The 18,349-nt window shown below is 42.5% G+C and overlaps 1 protein-coding gene across 1 annotated transcript in view; it reads left to right on the forward strand.

The window, feature by feature from the left end:
• The window catches only part of PRR36 (proline rich 36), a 44,595-nt gene extending 26,651 nt beyond the window's left edge, over positions 1–17,944 (forward strand). The window contains exons 3-6 of the mRNA XM_073622436.1: positions 3,580–3,658; positions 3,957–4,003; positions 4,865–10,222; positions 17,372–17,944. Of these exons, the coding sequence (XP_073478537.1) occupies positions 3,580–3,658; positions 3,957–4,003; positions 4,865–10,222; positions 17,372–17,664 (5,777 nt within the window). The 3' untranslated portion in view covers positions 17,665–17,944. The remainder of the gene's footprint in view (positions 1–3,579; positions 3,659–3,956; positions 4,004–4,864; positions 10,223–17,371) is intronic.
• The last annotated feature ends 405 nt before the right edge of the window (positions 17,945–18,349 follow it).

Here is an 18,349-nt window from a genome sequence, read left to right on the forward strand (position 1 = left end):
CACTGCAATATAATGTAACAGTAACATAGCTCCCAAGTGTCTTATTACCCCACAGAAATTCAGCTCCAAAGTGATATTACACTGTAATATTTACCACTAGCACAGCTCCCAAATGTCTAATGCAGTCATTCTCAACCAGGGTTTCATGGACCTCTGGGGTTGCTCCAGAGGTTGCTAGGGGTTCCATCAGCTGTGGCTGATGGCAGCTGGATAATTCTAGGACCAATGACACTTGGCAGAGCCAGCAGTATTATACAAATACTTTGAGCGATCTGTAAGGGTGGTTTTCTTACTATCAATACAAGAAGGACATTCTTCCCTGACCACCAATGTAGGGGGCAATATTCCCACTGACCCCCATGAATTATTTTAGCAGGGCTTCTCTGAGACCTGAAAGTTATTATAGGAGTTCCTCTGGGATAGAAAGGTTGAGAAAAGCTGCCCCATAGTAATTCACCTCCCAATCTATATACTGCTGCAGGGCTGCCATCAGGGAGGAGGACAGCCCATACACATGTAGGGGGCCCGGGCTCCAACTAGGGCCATCATTAACATGGGGCAGCTGCTGTTAGCAGGGGACCTGCCAGGATGCAGAGGAGGGTGGAGTGGTGGGCAGATCCCGGGTTTGTGCAGGGCACGCTTGGGGCCCACTGTCAGGCAGGCTCCAGTCAGGAAAAGTGGTGTGCGCCCAGCTGTGTGGGGTGGGTCAGGCCAAGGGGTGCCAGCAGAGGTCTCTGTGGAGGAAGAGGAGGAGGCTGCCACCAGAGATCCTGATGGAGATGGGTGTATCAGAGTAAAACTGCCCAACTCCTGTGACACCCCCACCCTTTTCTCCCCCTGCCCCCCTCCTGAGGGAGGAAGAGATGGGACTGGAGGAGGGAGAGGACATGGGATAAAACAGATGGGACTGGAGGAGGATGGCATAGGATGGAAGAAATGGGATTGCAGGAGAAGGAGGTGGAATGGAGAAGATGGCACTGGAGGAGGAGGAGGATGTGGGATGGAGCAGATGAGACCGAAGGAGGATGAGGACGTAGGATGGAGGAGATGGGAATGGAGGAGGACATGTGATGGAGGAGATGGGACTGGAGGAGGAAGAGGACATGGGATACAGCCAATGGGACTGGAGAAGGAGGACAACATGGGATGCAGAACAAAGAGGGTGGGGGATATGAGACTGGAAGAGGAGGAAATGGGATGTTGGAGATGGGACTAGAGGAGGAGGAGGACATGGGATGGAGAAGGAGGAGGACATGGGATGGGACAGCCAGCGGCCCAAAAATTTGTGATATCATATAACAGTAACACAGCTCTCATATGCCCTATTACACTATAGTAATTCAGTCACAGAGGAATATACTCCTGTGATATCATATAACAACCCAGCTCCCAAGTGTCCTTATTCGTACGAAAGACAAAGGAGGATTTGAATCAACTGACACGTTTCACACCAATCGGGTGCTTTCTGCTTGCAGCAAGGACCACACCACTACACAAGATAGAGGTTGGAGGAACAGGGTGAGGGTTCAGCCCTTGAGCGGTGCACATTGTTTAAAATCACGGACTTGTCCTAGCTCCTAATTTACCTATTACCCTACAGAAAGTCATCACCATAGCATAACGCCTCTTTAATATCACATAACAGAAACCCAGATCCTGAATGTCCTAATACTTATAGTAATTCAGCTTCAAAGTGACCTACCACTGTGATATCATACAAGAGTAAAACAGCTCCTGGGTGTCTCATTACTGTACAGTAATCCATCTCCAAAGGTGTCATACCCATTTGATATCTTATAACAGAAACACAGCTACTATGAGCCTTAAGATCAAATGACAACAACCCAACTCCCAAGTGTCTTATTACTATTGTAACATCATATCAGTATCAGTAATACTTTATTACTCCTTTAAAATCATATTACAGTAACAAAGCTTTCCAGTGTCATATTGTGGTAACCAAGTTTCCAAGGGTCCTATTTACCCTGTAATATTGTATTTCAGTAACCCAACTCCCAAGTGTCTTATTATTTTGTAACATCATATCACAGTAATGCTTTATTACTCCTGTAAAATTATATTACAGTAAGAAAGCTTTTCAGGGTCATATTACAGTAACCCAGCTTCCAAGTGTCCTATTACTCATGTAACATTGTATTTCAGTAACCCAACTCCCAAGTGTCTTATTACTTTGTAACATATCACAGTAACTCGATTCTTGAGTGTTTTATTGCCCCTGTAATTTTATATATCAGTTACCTAGCTTTCTGGTGTCATATTACCATAGCTCCCAACTGTCCCTGATTTCGAGGGACTGTCCCTGATTTGGAACAATGTCCCTCTGTCCCTCATTCCTCCTCCTTTCGGTTTGATCTATATAGCTGTATATAAAATTTACTTTTTATCTATCAAAAAGTGTTTTCCAGCGCTAAACTTTTCATCTGATTTCTAAATTGCAGCATTTGTAAATTCCAAAAGCCAATATAAAGGAATAGTAGTGGAGTGGAAAAAAAACACTTGTGGGTTTAACCAATCTTGTTTTTTTGTACAATGCTCCTTTAAGGGGGCGTGGCAAGGGGTGTGTCCTATGCCTGCATACTTTTGCTGATGGGTGTCCCTCATTCTCATCCCAAAAAGTTGGTAGGTATGTATTGCGGTAACGCAGCTTCCAATTGTCTTATTACTCCTGCAATGTCATATTCCAGTAACACAGCTTTCCAGTGTCTTACTACCCTAGTAACATCATATTACAGATAACCCAGCTCCTATGAGTTCTATTACCCCTGTAGCATCATATTACATTTAGACCAGTTTCACACTGGGGCGGTGGGTGCGTCGGCGGTAAAACGCCACTATTTTTAGCGGAGCTTTACCGTCATTTTAGCGGTGCTATTCGGCTGCTAGCGGGGCGAAAAAGGGTTAAAACCGCTGGCAAAGCGCCGCCAGCAGTATAGCCGCATTGCCCCATTGATTTCAATGGGCAGGAGCGGTGAAGGAGTAGTGAACACACCGCTCCTTCACCGATCCAAAGATGCTGCTTGCAGGAGTTTTTTTTTCCACACTGGAGACACAGCAGCGGCTGTTTCGGGGCACTTTGCAGGCGCTATTTTTAGCGCTGTAGCGCCTGCAAAGCGCCCCAGTGTGAAAGGGGCCTAACCCAGCCTCCGTGGGTATTATTACGCCAGTAAAATCATATGAGTTACCCAGCTTTCCACTGCAGCATATAATTGCAACACAGCTCCTGTATATCCTGAGTACATTCTTACCTTTAATTACTGTATTTTGCTTACCTAATAATCTTTCTTACTTGCCAAATTCTTCAGTCTTCTATCGCTACGTGAAGTGCAGTGTATGACATGAGCACATTAATAATCTGTGACATTTTATTGGATGTAATTGATTTTTTTGGTGTCATGCAGGGATGGCTTTCACAGGTTACACTAGGTCAGCAAAATACCCCCTTCTACGTACACTCACATTTTTTTTTTTTTTTTTCATCAAGAAACCAAACACCAGACCATATGTACAACATGATTGTATTATTCTGTGACTTTCAACCTTTTTTTATTGCACATAAAGGGCCACCTTCCAAATCTGCAAGTGCCAAAGTGACCCCTGGAGCAAAAGAAGTAACTAATGCAAAGAACAGCATGGTCAGGTAAGTCTGCTGGGAAATATGGAAAAGAAACGTTACGAAGAATGTAGTAATAATTTGCTATATTTGCACCAATGTGCAAAATTGCCATTAAAAAGAGTTAAAACTGCACCTCAAATGAATATCTAACTATTGGATGGGCTTTATTTATGTAGCAGAAACTCCAACTGTGAGGTTTACCTACAGCCGATTGTGTAGCTACTCCTTTCCATTAGGCTGTACAAAAATTATTATTTTGTAAGCCAATTCTCCAGTTATTTTATTTTTTTTATTTATTGTGTAATGTGTATTTCTTTTACAGGACAGCAGCTGCCTCCCCCAACAAACTCAAATCAGTAACACAAAAAGGTAAGGATTTATAATTTTTGCTGTCCTTTACCCTCCCCTGATACGCTGGGTAAGGCCCCATGCACACCTGAGCATTTTGTAGCTTGAAGCCTGAAGCTACAAAACGCTGGAGGGGAAAAAATCAATTATTCTCTATGGAGATGGTTCACATCTCCACTCCGGAGATGTGAAACGCCGGAAACGCCAGAAGCCAGAAGCCCTGAAGCTCAAACAAGTTCTGGAACTTTTTTTTTAGGCAGATTTGGGCGTTTTTCTGTTTTTTACATTGGTGACCTTTTGACCTGTACAAAATCGGGGCAAAAAACGTAGTAAAAACGTTGCAAAATCGCGTGACTTTCTGCCTAAAAACGCTATGCTCAGGTGTGAATGGGGCCTAATAGTGGGGTCATGGCCATGTCAGCTGCTCTCCAGGCATTTTGATAACATTTTTCAAAAATCCTGGGAACACATAGGGATTCAAAAACACTTCTGACCTGCAGTATCCCTATGTTTCACTTTTGCAGCCAAGCACAAGAAAACAAGGGTTTCTCGCCTACTTGGCTATGGGTCACATTGGAGTGGCAGGGCCTACACACTCCTTGTATTGAGCCAAAATATTGTAAGAAAGGAAGATAAATGATAATGTACCCCTACAATTTGAAAGGCTTTGGTGCATATGGTAAACTACTGTATTCATCAGATTTTATAATTACCATAGATATCAGCTCATGCAATTTTTCTATTACAAGACGAGATGGAAAAGGGAATTCTGCTAACTATAGGCAGTGCAGATTTATTGTTTCAGAGCCCAGCCTAATACTTGGCCTTTTCTTTCTTACTGCATTGCAAATCCCCTTTGTAAGCGCTCTTATTTTCTTTCAGATCCAGCATCTCCAGTCAAACCTCCTGCCAGCCAAATAACTCGCCAGCAGACCAGGGATAAGGGGACTCAGCAATCTTCATTGCTAGCGGTGTCAAAACCTGAAGCTGTCAAGAAGTGTGTTGCGGGTGCTCAGTCCTCCAAACCTAAAGCTGAAGGCGGAAACTCTACACCCACAAAGCAGAATGGAGCTGCTAAAAAGGATGTGGGAAGACTGACACAGCATGGGATAGTGCCAAAAGATAAGACATTGTGCCTTCAACCAGGAATTAGTGGGTCTGGGCCAACAAAACCTCTAGCATCTTCATCTAGCCCAGCCAAGCCTGTAAAGATGCCATTAACCCAGAATAAACCAGCTAAGAGCGTGCCTGCACCAAATAAGCCTGCTAACACTTCACCATTACCAGCTAAAGCTGCTAAAATCCCATCTTCATCGCCCAAATTAACTAACACAACCTCACCTACTACTAAAACATTTAAAGCTGCCTCTCCCCTAGCTAAGACCCCGAGACTGACTTCAGTGCCAACCAAAGCATCAACTCCTCCTACTTCAGCAGTTAATCAAATTCATGCCACATCATCTTCAGCAAAGTCAGGCAAGACCCCTCTGGTTAAACCGATGAACACCATATCTACATCTAACCAAGTTAAACTGGCAAAACAAACAGCTGCAATGACTAAACAGTCTTCTGTGCTAAATAAACCAACAAACCACTCTCCTGTAACATCTAAATTAGTCCCAGTAACTGGTAAAGCTACATATGATAAGCGTCCTGTACCCAAACCAGTAAAGAGTGGGGAGTCCCAGCAGATCATTAATCAACAAAAGCTGGACAGTCCTGAAATGAATATAAAGGCTGTTGAAGTGGTTCATGCTCATACAGAACAAACAGATACATGTCCAGAGCCAGTTAATGAGAGCAAGGTCCCAGAAAATATTGTTGAATCTTCAGATGGACTATTATGTGATGCTCAATCAGCATTAGAGCCTCAGCCTTGCATTGTGTCCACTGAACTATCAACTGAATCATGTCCTGTTGATTCAGAAATGCAACAGTCAGGATTGTTGGATCAATGTGAAAAGTCTCTGGGGGATCTCAATAACCACATAAAAACAAATGAAGGTGAAGAGAGGGTAGCATCAACAGAACAAACGACTACTTCAACAATTGAAATTTCACATGGAACTCTGAAACCATCTCTAGAACCAACAGAGGAACCAATCAACTCCCTAGAAGAAGGGATCAGTTCTACACTCAGTTGTCTACTAGAAGAAATATCAGCTCCTCTGGAACTAACAAAAACATTTATAGAAACAACAAGCCTTTTAGAGGAAGAAGTGAAGCCTCCAGTTGAACCTGTAGAGAATGAATTGAGTTCTCCTTTGGAATTTTCAGAAATGTTGATGGATCAGAATAAATTGTCAGAGGTAAATGTGAAAATCCCTGTAGAGGTATTACAAGGAGAATCAATTCCACCCTTAGATGAAATGGTAGAAACACCAGTGAGACCTTTTGAGCAAACTGTAAAGAGCCCAGCTGAGTCAGGCAGTAAATTCCATGACAAGGCGTTGATTTCAGAAGAAGTGCCATCCCCAGTCGAACTGACTGAACCTTTACATGTACAACAAACATCTTTATGTGAAAGAGCTATCCTTTTAAAAGAAGAATTGAACGACGCAGTGGAGCTTTCCCATCACTCAAATGAAGATGTGGAGCTTCTGGAAAAAGCAAAACCTTATGTGCATGAAGATAAAGCCTTTAAAGGTTTTTGCAGACACACCTCTTCTCCTTCAGAGGAAGAAATATATTCCCCAGTGGAGCAAGCTGAACCATCAGAGGAAGTTCAGACATCATCCTTGGAGCAGGTCACACCTTTAGAGGAAGGAGTAGAGTTATCAGAGGATGAAGTAGTATTTGTAGATGAGCCAAATACTTTAAAAGAAAAGGGTAGCATTTCACTAAGACACGCAGAAGAATCTGTAACATTACCTGCAGATTTCTGCAAACCAATAGAAATCCAGATGACCTCATCCATGGAGGAGGTTACTCCATCAGACGAAGAAATGGAACTTTCAAGGGCAGAAGATGCCACTTTACAGGAAGAAATTAAAAGTTCAGAAGAACCAGATATAGAAGACAGCAAATGTTCAACTTACCTATATAAGGCAACAGAAGAAGTAATGACTGATTCAGTAGAAGCAGCTGAAGACATACAAGAAGAGATCAAAACAGCAGGAAAACCTGAACAGCTAAGTGTGACCCTTCCAGGAAAATCTGACAAATCATTAGATGAACTGCTACAATCTCCAGCTGAACTGGCAGATAATGTTGAAAGAAAAATTGAAAGTGTAAAATGTGTAACAGGCAACACAACATTTCCAGAAGTGTCAAACTCTGCTTTAATGTTAGCAGAGCCAGTTACATATCTAGAGGGTACAGATGGCTGTAAAGATGAAACACAACAGCTTACAAAGGGACAATTAATATCAGAAAGTCCCATAGAAGACACAGAAGCAGAACTCATTCAATCATTTGAGTCTACAAAGGAGCAAGAGGAGACAACAATTTTCAAATTATCCATGACAAACTATCCAGCTGATCAGTCTAATTCTTTAACAGAGCCAGTTGGGTATGAATCAGAATGCGCCAGTGATTTTGTGGTGGAATTAGAGAAACATTTAGAACAAGGTTATACAACCATCCAGGATTTAGAACAATTTTCAGGGGAGACGTTGATTGAAACCATAAGGGATGAAGCAGAAACCGATAACAACCCAACTGACTTGAACACGTTTGAAGAACAGGAAAATACGATAGACACATCAGCAAAAGAGCCAACAAAGCCTCTCATTACAGAGGAAAAACAACTAGAATCAGCAGAGACTGAAATGGACTATATGCGTTCTCCAATAAATCCAGAGAAACCTGGCCTCAACATTGTATTGTTCCCAGAGGAACCATTAACATCTCTAAAGCAGCCTGAAATAGACTTATTGGAAACAGCTAGCTATTTAGTGGAAACACCAAAATCTTCATTAGAGCCACTGAAACATGCAAATCATGCAGTAGATGCTATGGCTTCATCAATATGTGAATTAATGGAATCACCTGGGGATCTAGTAACTGTACCAGTTGCTGCAGTGTGGCAGGCAGCAGACAAAACAGCATCTCAATTCGCAGAATATTCAGAATGTGCAGAAACAGGGCCAGTACATAGCATCTCTACAACAAATACTTTGCCAAGTCACCCAAGTGATGTTCTGTTGGAATCTGCTGAGCTAATTACCATCATGGAGATTGCAAAGAAATCTAAGCCATCAGGGAAGGAACCAGATATCAGTATGCAGGAAGCTGCGGATACCGCCACAATACAGCCCTCAGAAGAAACAGCAAACTCTTTAGTCTTTGCAGGGCAGAAGCAACCTATGAATTTAATAACTACGCCTGTGGAAGAGGAAAAGGAACCTAATGATTTAATAACCCTGCCTCTGGAAGAACAAAATGAGCCTATCAATTTAATAACTATGCCTGTGATAGAGCAAAAGGAATCTGCTGATTTAACAACTTTGCCTGTAGAGGAGGAAGAGGAACTCAGTGATTTAATAACTGTGCCTGTGGAAGAGATAAGGGAACCTATTGATATAATAACTATGACTGTGGAAGCGGAAAAGGAACCCAATGATTTAACTGTGCCTTTGGAAGAGGAAATTGAACCTACTGACGTAATAACTATGCCTGTGGAAGTGGAAGAGGAAAAGGAACCTATTGATGTAACTATGCCTGTGGAAGAGGAAAAGGAACCTATTGATGTAACTATGCCTGTGGAAGAGGAAAAGGAACCTATTGGTATAACTATGCATGTGGAAGAGGAAAAGGAACCTATTGATATAACTATGCCTGTGGAAGAGGAAAATGAACCCATTGGTATAACTATGACAGTGACAGAGGGAAAGGAACCTATTGATATAACTATGCCTGTGGAAGAGGAAAAGGAACCCAATGATTTATTAACTCTACCTGTGGAAGAGGAAAGGGAACACACTGACATGATAAGTATGCCTACGGAAGAGGAAAATGAACCTATTGATATAACTATGGCTGCAGAAAAGGAACCTATTGATATAACAATGCCTATGGAAGAGGGAAAGAAACCCAACAATGTAGTACCTGTGCCTGTGGTTGAGCAAAAGGAACCTATTGATTTAATAACTATGCCTCTGGTAGAGCAAAACAAACCTGATGATTTAATAACTGGTCCACTGGCAACACAAATGGAAAAGTGTTACCCATTAGATCTAACAGAAAAACCACTAGCAACTTTAGTAGACTTGGGCATAGATAAACAGCAGACACTAGAATTGGAGCCAATCGCTCATACTGTAGAATCAGAACAATTACCACTTATACCATTGGCTGAGACAGAGTCCCCAGGTGTTTCACATCCAACAGAAACAACATGGAGCCTCTCTACAAATAACACCGAATTTGACAATTCTCAAACAGCCATAACAGAAGCATCAACTAAGCCTCTTTCTTTGCCAGCTGATGATCATCTACAACACAAGACTGTCATCGCTGATTATCTTTCAGAGCAAACTGTGAACACAGCAGAAGCCACAGGAATTACCGCAGAGGCTATAACATTTTCAGATGAAAGAATCAAAGGAACCATTCAGCCTTTATCAAGTGAAAACCAGTGTGAGGTTAATGACAAACCGAATTTGCTTATAGGCCCTATAAAGACAGTAGATTCCTGGTTATCCTGTCAGGAGTCAGCAAAAGAACAGTGGGAGCTTGTGGAGAAAGAGGAACTTGCTGATTTCAAAGAAGAGGAAGATGATAAGCCACAAAGGCCAGCCAGCCTAAATCAAGAGGGAGATAACCAAGAGGAACCTAAGGCGGAGGAGGAAGCAGGAGAAAGGGCTTCGGTGTGCAGCACTTTGAGTGACCCACAACTGGCAGGAAAAAGTAGTAGCGAGACGAGTACCCCTGAAGAACTTAGAACTTATGAAGATTCTAGTTCTGGAGTGGAATCCCATTCAGATGATGTGGCCACATCGCCACAAATCACACTAACACCTGACCCAGATCTAGGAATCCACATGGGCCAGGAAGAAGGGTCAGAAACGCCGGCAGGAACTCCCGCCTCAAAGAGCAATCGGGCACCCCATCCTCTCCAGAATGCCAGCCTTGAGGAGCTCTCTGAAGGGACTTCTCTCTCTAGTGTCATTAAACCCTCAGAGGATAACACAATAGCCCATAAAATGGATATGACTTGTTTTACGTGCCCCCAGGTTTCATCAGTTTCCAGAGAACAAGGATATGAAGAGAGAGCAGAAGAAAGAGGTCCCCTGAGAGGTAATGATGACTGACTGTGTAATGTGTGGAGTAACGATCTACTACAATTCTAAGAAGACCAGGGGGTGATTGTAGGAGGGTGGGATACCATAAATCTGACAAGAGGGTGGTTTCAGTCTAGCAACCAAGCATCCAGTATAATAGATCAATAAAGCCACATATCACGTCATCTGTCTGTCGCCTGGTGTCTCTTTTTCCCATTCCCCAGAATCCCTTTTCTCTTTCCTTCCAGTACCTTTCATAACTTCTCCCCATTAGCTCTTAATGTTTTCATTCAGTACACAGTTTATCTGTTTTTCTTTTTTTTTTATCTAAAAATGTTATAATAAACATTGATTTATTTTGTACAATCGGTGACCTCTGTTTTTATTTAAGCATGTGCCATTTGTGTGTCTTTTATTTCAGTGCCGTGACTTGTTTAATTAATGTGTCCCTTGTGTGTAACCGGAGTGCTGTGCAGTAATGTGGTATGTGTACTGTAAATGTTCTGTTTGCCTTTATTATTTTATGGCCTGAATGTTCCTCATGCATTTTTGTATGCAGACCTGCGGCCAGGTTAAACTTCTAAATCTGAGATATTGTAAATCTGAATACTTTAATAACCATACTTGTGTACACATTTTTATTATTTGAGCATTCCTAGGAGCAATGCAAAGGTAAAAAGGCATCTGACACTTCCCAAAATGTAGGATCCTTTTATATGCCCTAGCGCCATTTCGCAACTTCCAGCAAAGTATTAAAGCGGTAGTAAACGCTGATTTAAAAAAAAAAAAAAAAACTCCCTGCAGGACAAGTCAAAATATGCTAGTATGCATACTAGCACATTGTGAAAGACTTACCCCAAAATGACCCTTGTCACTGCTGACAGGGCTTCCATCTTCACCTTGTCTTCCTTCTGGGTTCTCAGGCTGTGGCCGTTTAAATGGTCGAGCCCCGATGACGTCACTACCGCACACGGAAGCCACGATCACAGGACATTGCTCTGAAGGGACAACATACTCAATATGCCATCCTTTCAGAGCACTGGTGACAGCAGAGCTATAGAATAACTTCTAAACAATGCACATTTAGGAGATATTCCTTGTACCTACCAGGAAGCTTTATTATAAGCTTCCCGGTAGGTACAAATTAAAAAAAAATGTTTATTACCACTTTAAAGTTGGCCATGCCATACACAATTTTCCTATTCAATTTCCTTTAGATTTACCTTCAACTATGTAGTGCAAGGGCCTGGGTTTGACCTCATATTATATGGTTTTGGTAAATCTAAAGGAAGATTGTACAAGAACATTGTATGATGTATGGTCAGCTTAAGGCGGATAGTGGGAGGCAATTTGTAGACAGCTGTAATAAAAGTGACTGTCAATATGCAGCCCTGACAGCTTCAGAGAGAATCATTACAGCTATAATCAACAAAGTCCCGCTGTCAGCTCTAAGCTCTGGCAGTATCAACTGTGAGCTAAAGTTTCTACAGTGACCAATAGTCTCTCTGGAGCTATATGCAAGTGGTGGACTCCACCATTCCCAGAATTGTCGGATCTCGATTAGCTCTGCAGTGTTCCCAAACAGAGCATTAAAAAGAGTTGGGTACACAAGTATGTATTGTTACAGTAATAAATAAAGGGGTCTACAATTAGAAGTGTAACCTAGCGTAACCTAGCAGTAAGTGTAAACCAAGTTCAATAACCCCCACCCCTTCCCCATTGTTCCCTGAAAACGTGTTCATTTTTTATCGTTTTTCCATCCTGTCTCTCCTTTTAAGTTTTTCTGCATCATTCTACCTAAGTTTGCTTGCCATTGTTTTTTCTTTTATTTTTTTTACTTCATTGTGACATTGATACAAATCAAGGACACCAACTTACATCAACTGAAAGGGAAATCACACCATAAACTGAAATTTACTATTTTCAAGACACAGCCAGAATGCGTTAACTTAAAGTGTATGTTTAGCCAAAACTTTTATTTTATTTTTTAGCATTATTAGTGAAGGGTTAGAATCCCTGCTGCTTTTTTTTTTACTACCTGTGTCCCATTATTACCAGAACAGGTGTCCCCATTGAAAAATGGACAACTCAAAAATTTTGGATTTTCTGTTTCAGTGATTAAGATCACTAAGGAGTAAGGCAGCCCATACATGCTACCTTTTTTGTTCCCATTCAATCAGGTGGTTGAACAAAAAAAAAAAAAAAAAAAAAAAGACCTGATTCCCCCATCCACACACAGTAAGTAGATGGGGGAATCACTCCCGTTGAGCTGTTGTATTCTGACAGCTGGGGGACTTAACCACTGTCAACACTGATTAGTGCTGTCGGCTATAGCCAGCAGCACAGATTGATTCGGAAAAACCTGACAGGGTGGTTGATCGGTAGATTGCCTTTTGTACAACTAGCCTGCCCATACATGGATTGAAATTTAGCTAGTCCCTCCTGAACTAGTGTGCCCATATGGAAAATCTCCCCCTCTATTCCTGTTCTGGTGCCCACTCAAAATATGTGGTTTTCTTTCATTTTCAGTGATATTGGTCCCCAGGACAAATAGGAAAGATGAACCACCCCAAAGGGGACACAGACAGCAATAATAACCCGACAGGTGTTCTAATCCCTCCCCTCTCTATCCAAAACATTAAAAAGGAAATTCCTTAATTGATACTTTAACTAAACTCCCCAGCCCACTAGACTGCCCTATGCTGAACCCCTTTCCCCTACCCAAGTGTTTGTATGCCGCCATTGGAGGAATAGGCAAGTAGGCATCGGGGTGGTATAGTGTCAGCTTAGGGTAGTTTAGGGGGCTAGGGAGTTGAGGGGTTTTTAGTTAGAGATCGAAGTATCCTTTAACCAGCACAATATATGCCCATATCTGATAAGGCTAAACCACATAATCTGTATGTGAATGGCCATCCCTAGTTTAATGTTCTGGATATCCTTCTTATTGGGGTACATATGGGTTCTTAGACTACGTGTAGACATATAGGGGGAGATTTACTAAAACTGGAGCACTTAGAATCTGGTGCAGCTGTGCATGGTAGCCAATCAGCTTCTAACTTCAGCTTGTTCAATTAAGATTCGGCAAGAAAACCTGGAAGCCAATTGGTTTCTATGCAGAGCGGCACCAGATTTTGCACTCTCCCGTTTTAGTACATAACTCCCATAGATTTCTCCCAATCACTTGATTTCCCAATCCACATTAAGCAGCATGGCTGGAGAAATCGCCCCTGCTGGCTTTTGTATTCAAGTAGCCGCGTCACCCAGGGCAGCCTGAATCCCGAAGCAGTGACTGCACCTGATAGGATGCACTCACCGTTCGAGAATTTTCCACCCAACTACTATCAAGCCTGATGGTGCTGACAGGGCCACCCATGGATTGAACGTTGGTCAATACAGCAGGAGTTGGCCATGTAAGGCTAGCTTTAGGTCAATTTAAAGTGAAAGGCGGCCCACTGTAAAAGGCACAGCAACACACCATGGGTCATGTGTTATTGTGTGTCGTAGTAATGCATGCTACCATGAAATAAACAGCACACTAAACTCAGTGTACATTCCCCTTGCTAAGTGTACAGTCCTGATTTTACTGTAGTAAATCAGCCCCTAGGAGTACTGTAACAGGGGTGTTTTAGTCTTTATAAAAATAAGAATCCCATTTCTGGGAGGGGAACTTAAGTTGCATACATTTTGGCACACTGCATTTATGTGCCAATGCCTTTTACTGTGTTTTTTGCACACACACACAAAGTAACAGGGATCATCTTTAGCCATTTTCCAAACATGGATAAGACTTCAAAGAACCCCAAGGGGGGTCAATCTTCCTCAGAGCAATTAATTTTTTTACCAATCATTTGCTTCTACAGAAAGCATTCACCCAAGTCGCCCATGACCCTCTCACTTTCACACCTGGTACTCTGTGCCCCCATTAGTGGGACATAGTGGCCAACCAATTGTGATTCATAGGCTTCTACTCGCAGTAGCCACTCATTGGTCTGCATTCACTCTCTCCACAAAGATGTTAATTGGTTTCCCCTGAGCCATTTTTTTTGCAGTAATTACAGTATGTACAGTATTCAAAAAATATAAATTGACGATTGGGGACTAAAATGGCAACTGCAAAATAGCAATAGTTGTGTGTTTCACTGCAGCTCAGCATTCTGAAATGACAGTAGTGTCATCATAAAGAACCATCCAGTCAGATTCAACCTGCTAAAGTGTATCTATAACCAAAACGTTTTTTTTTTTTTTTCTTTTGATAGAATAGGTTAGAAAGGATAAGAACTCTTGTCAGGTTTTTTGGCTATCCAGGGCTCCATTAGAGAGATCCCCCCACTTTCTGTTCTGGAGGGCAATTGGACATTTATTTAAAGCCTGTCTCTAGGTTTACTGTCACTTTAACTAGTCCCAAAGAAACTTTTTCTACACTAAAAGGTGCACCCACTGGGCACATTGTATAAACTGTATGCAGCCTCAGCTATATACAGTATAAAGCTCTGTGGTCCAGCTGTGACATGGGAACTGTCCCACACCCGGAACAAAATTGACTCGGGCTAAGTGCTGCTCAGCCATTCATAGGCAGCTTTGTATTCTCTGAATGAATCCAAAGCTTCCTCTAATTGACTGAAGCAGAGAGGCAGGCAAGTGCCATCACAATCTCTGCCTAAGCCAATCAGAGGAAGCTTTGTATACATTCGGAGCAGCACTTTGCCCTACAATTTTGTTCCGGTGTGGGATGAATTTTCCATCTCACTGCCGAAACATAGCGCCGTATACTGTGTGTAGGTGAGGCTACAGTTTATACAGCGCGTCCAGCGAGCGCTCCTGTTAGAGTAAAAAATAGTTTGGGCCAGTTTGCCCAAAAAACCTGTTACATGTGACAGTAAAAGTGAAGATCAGCTTTTGAAATAACTTTTTCGCGGGACCTGGCTCCGTACTTCCGGCTGCCTTGCCTAGCCAAGAATGACATCCACCAGCTGCTTGCAGCCTCCTCGGATACCACATCAAACATCCCAGGAGGCTTTGGGGTAATCTACAGCACATGCACAGTGGTGCATCATGAGGAAGGAGAGTCTGTCTCTCTCTGGTTCTTGCAGGTGGCCCACTAATGATGCGCCACCCAAGGAAGAGACAGCCAGTCCTCTGATGATGTAACAGAGGAAGATGGTGGCACAAGACAGGGTGAGCAACTGTAAAACAGGAGTTATTGCAGAGCAACGCTGATTTTGGTGGGCTACAAATACTGTTGCTGCTGAATTTTAATAAAAGACACTTACCTGTCCAGGGAACCAGCAGTGAACTCACCCGGGACAGTTCTTCGGGTCCCTGGCACCACCATGCTAACTGTGGGAAGCTGGCTGTGACTCCCTGCGGCTTCACAGCTGGCACCCCATTGCACATGTGTGAGCCGCGTTGCGCCCTGTGACTGGTTCCACAGCTGCCTGGGACATGTGATGTGCCCCAAGAGGCTGTGGGCAAAGAGGGGGAGGCTGAACTTGCTCCCCCCTGAAAAAAAAATTGTCCAAAAGTTGAATAGGAAGGGGGAGGAGGCAGAAGAGCTGACCTTCCCTTAAGGCTGGGTTCACACCTATGTAAATTGGATGCAGGTTTCCCTCGCATCCAATTTGCATAGCAGGAGAATGTGACTGGCTCCCTATGGAGCCGGTTCGGTGCGAATTGCATCTTGCATTGCGTGTTTTGGTTAGTTTCAGGTCCGAATTCAGCCCAAAATTCAGGCTGAAATCGGACCTGAAACGGTGAATGGAGACGCACTGGACTCCTACTGTGAGCCGCCACAATCTTTAGTGTGAACCCAGCCTTAGGGATGAAGTATGATGTGGCCTGGTATGGTGCCTGCTGTACATCCACAGCCCTCTATATACTATATAGCTAAAGGCAAAACTTTTTTTCATTATCGTTGAAAGTGAAAGTAAATGAAAATTCCAAATTTTGGGTTGTCCCCAGAAAAGTGATAGAGTGGAAATCTTCCATGGGGACATTAGTTCTGGTGACTCGGAGGTCCCCAAGGAATTTCCTTAATTTACAGGGATTTTCTCTCACTTCCTGTTTGGCTATGGGACAAGAAGCGAAGGAAAATCTCTGCAATGGGACACAGACGGCGAAAAAAAATCTGATAGGGGTTATAACCCTCCGTTACTCTATCCAAAATGAAAAAAAAAAGTTTTGCCTATAGTTCTACTTTAAGGGCACATTCACAACATTTGCATTGGGTAGCCCTGTTCAGCAAAGTCCCAACACACAGACAAGTCAATATGAATTGAGTCCTAATACTTCAGATAACACCACTGCGCTGCCTTGTGCGCTGAAAAAAAATAGGAAATGCTCAATGTGGTGAATAAAGATAATTCAAATGTTTTCAAAGTTAAAAAAGTAAACCACGTGATGAGTCATTTACCACGCATTGACACTGCTCCCTTCAGAGCACACACTAGCAACTGCTGTATATGTGCATGAGCCCTTAATATTATTTGATGCCGAAAGAGCCTTACTCGATGTCATGCTTGTGACCAATTCAACCTTTTGTTGGTAAACGCCTTATTAGTGGGAACACTGAAATCAATGTGCCGAAAGTTAGGCGAATGGCAACAAAAAGTTAAATTGCTCCATGGCAGGAGGTTACTTGCCTATTTAGATTAGCATTGATATAATCGGAGCAATAGATGACATCACTGGATCTGCAGATGGATTATTAAACATAATAGCTGCAAATTACTAATATACAGAAGTAAAAAGGACAAAACTTAACAATATCACATCATATGTTGGCAGGGATGAATGATTTGATCTGATTGAATCCCATTCTGCCCTGGATCAACGATTTGTGAACTTTCTCCAACCGCTCTTTGCAGTTATTGACCCAACACCTTTCTTCAGCTCATCCATTCTCCCGTATCAATGACCTCTTCTTATAGCATTACTTGATAGAGAGCTCCTTGTGCCTGGAAACCTTGTAGGAACTTACAATGCAGTGCATACTATAACAAACACAAAATGCTCTTTAAAAATACAATCACATACAAAATACTACTAGCGATGTTTAGCTTTCATTACCATTTTTACAAATACAATCACATACAAAATACTACAAGTGATGTTTAGCTTTCACGACCATTTTTTCTAGGTGAACCCATCCCTATTCCCTCTCCTGCAGACGGGTTATACACTATCTACGAGACCGACCAAGGACCTCAGGAGCGCAGTCCCAGAGGGGCGGAACTGGGGCTGGTGGAGCATATCATTGGAAGAACTTTGTTCCTGGCTGCCTCAGAAGGAGGGTTAAAGGGAGGAGTCAAGGGTCAGGTTGAACTGGGAAAGTGGGCAGAACTGTTGTCTCCCTTGGATGAATCACGTGCTAGCATCACATCTGTCACCAGCTTTTCTCCTGAAGGTGATGTGTCTTCACAAGGCGACTGGACAGTAGTGGAGGTGGAAACATTCCATTGAGAGGCCCCACCCTTGCGGGGCATTGTGATGAATGAATGTTTAGGGTAGGAGCTCCACCTATAAGAAGCATAGCAAATATGCAGGGCTTGAGCTCCACCTGTATGGTGCACTGTGAAACCATATAGAACAGCAGGAACAAGCTGTATGCATCAATGTGCAATATGTGAGTATTGTATGAGTGTGGAGCTTTGCACTATTTAAGGTTTTTTGAGGTTCATGTGAATTTATGTCAATTATGAAAACTGTTTTTACAAATAAATACTTCTACTTATTAAACATCTTAGTGTGTCCAGTTAAGATTCAAAAGGCCATTGTACTCGTGTCAAAACAAAGAAAAGTGAAAGGGAATCAAAAGAAAAAATAAAACAGGCAGACGCTGAAACCCTTATTCACCAAAAAGGAGAAAATATTAAAATGGGGATAAACTATGCAAGTGTTCCAAAAACTGACAAACCTGAGAGCATAGAAAATTGAATTTTTGTACTCCCAATGAGGGAAACAGGAAGTCTTAAACCTTGAGGTTACTGTCACCTACAGGAGGATGGCACAATGACAAAAAAATGTAGGCCAGCCATGGGTATAACCCCTCTTGCTACCCAAATGCCTTGAGCTGTTTTTCTAGTGTCCTAGGAGGATGGACATCTTTTCTTCAGCCCTACAGTTTTAAAGAGTAGCCTGTGGTTTT

Source organism: Aquarana catesbeiana, linkage group LG03 (genome assembly GCF_042186555.1).
Source record: "Aquarana catesbeiana isolate 2022-GZ linkage group LG03, ASM4218655v1, whole genome shotgun sequence".
In the NCBI taxonomy this organism is placed as follows: Eukaryota; Metazoa; Chordata; class Amphibia; order Anura; family Ranidae; genus Aquarana; species Aquarana catesbeiana.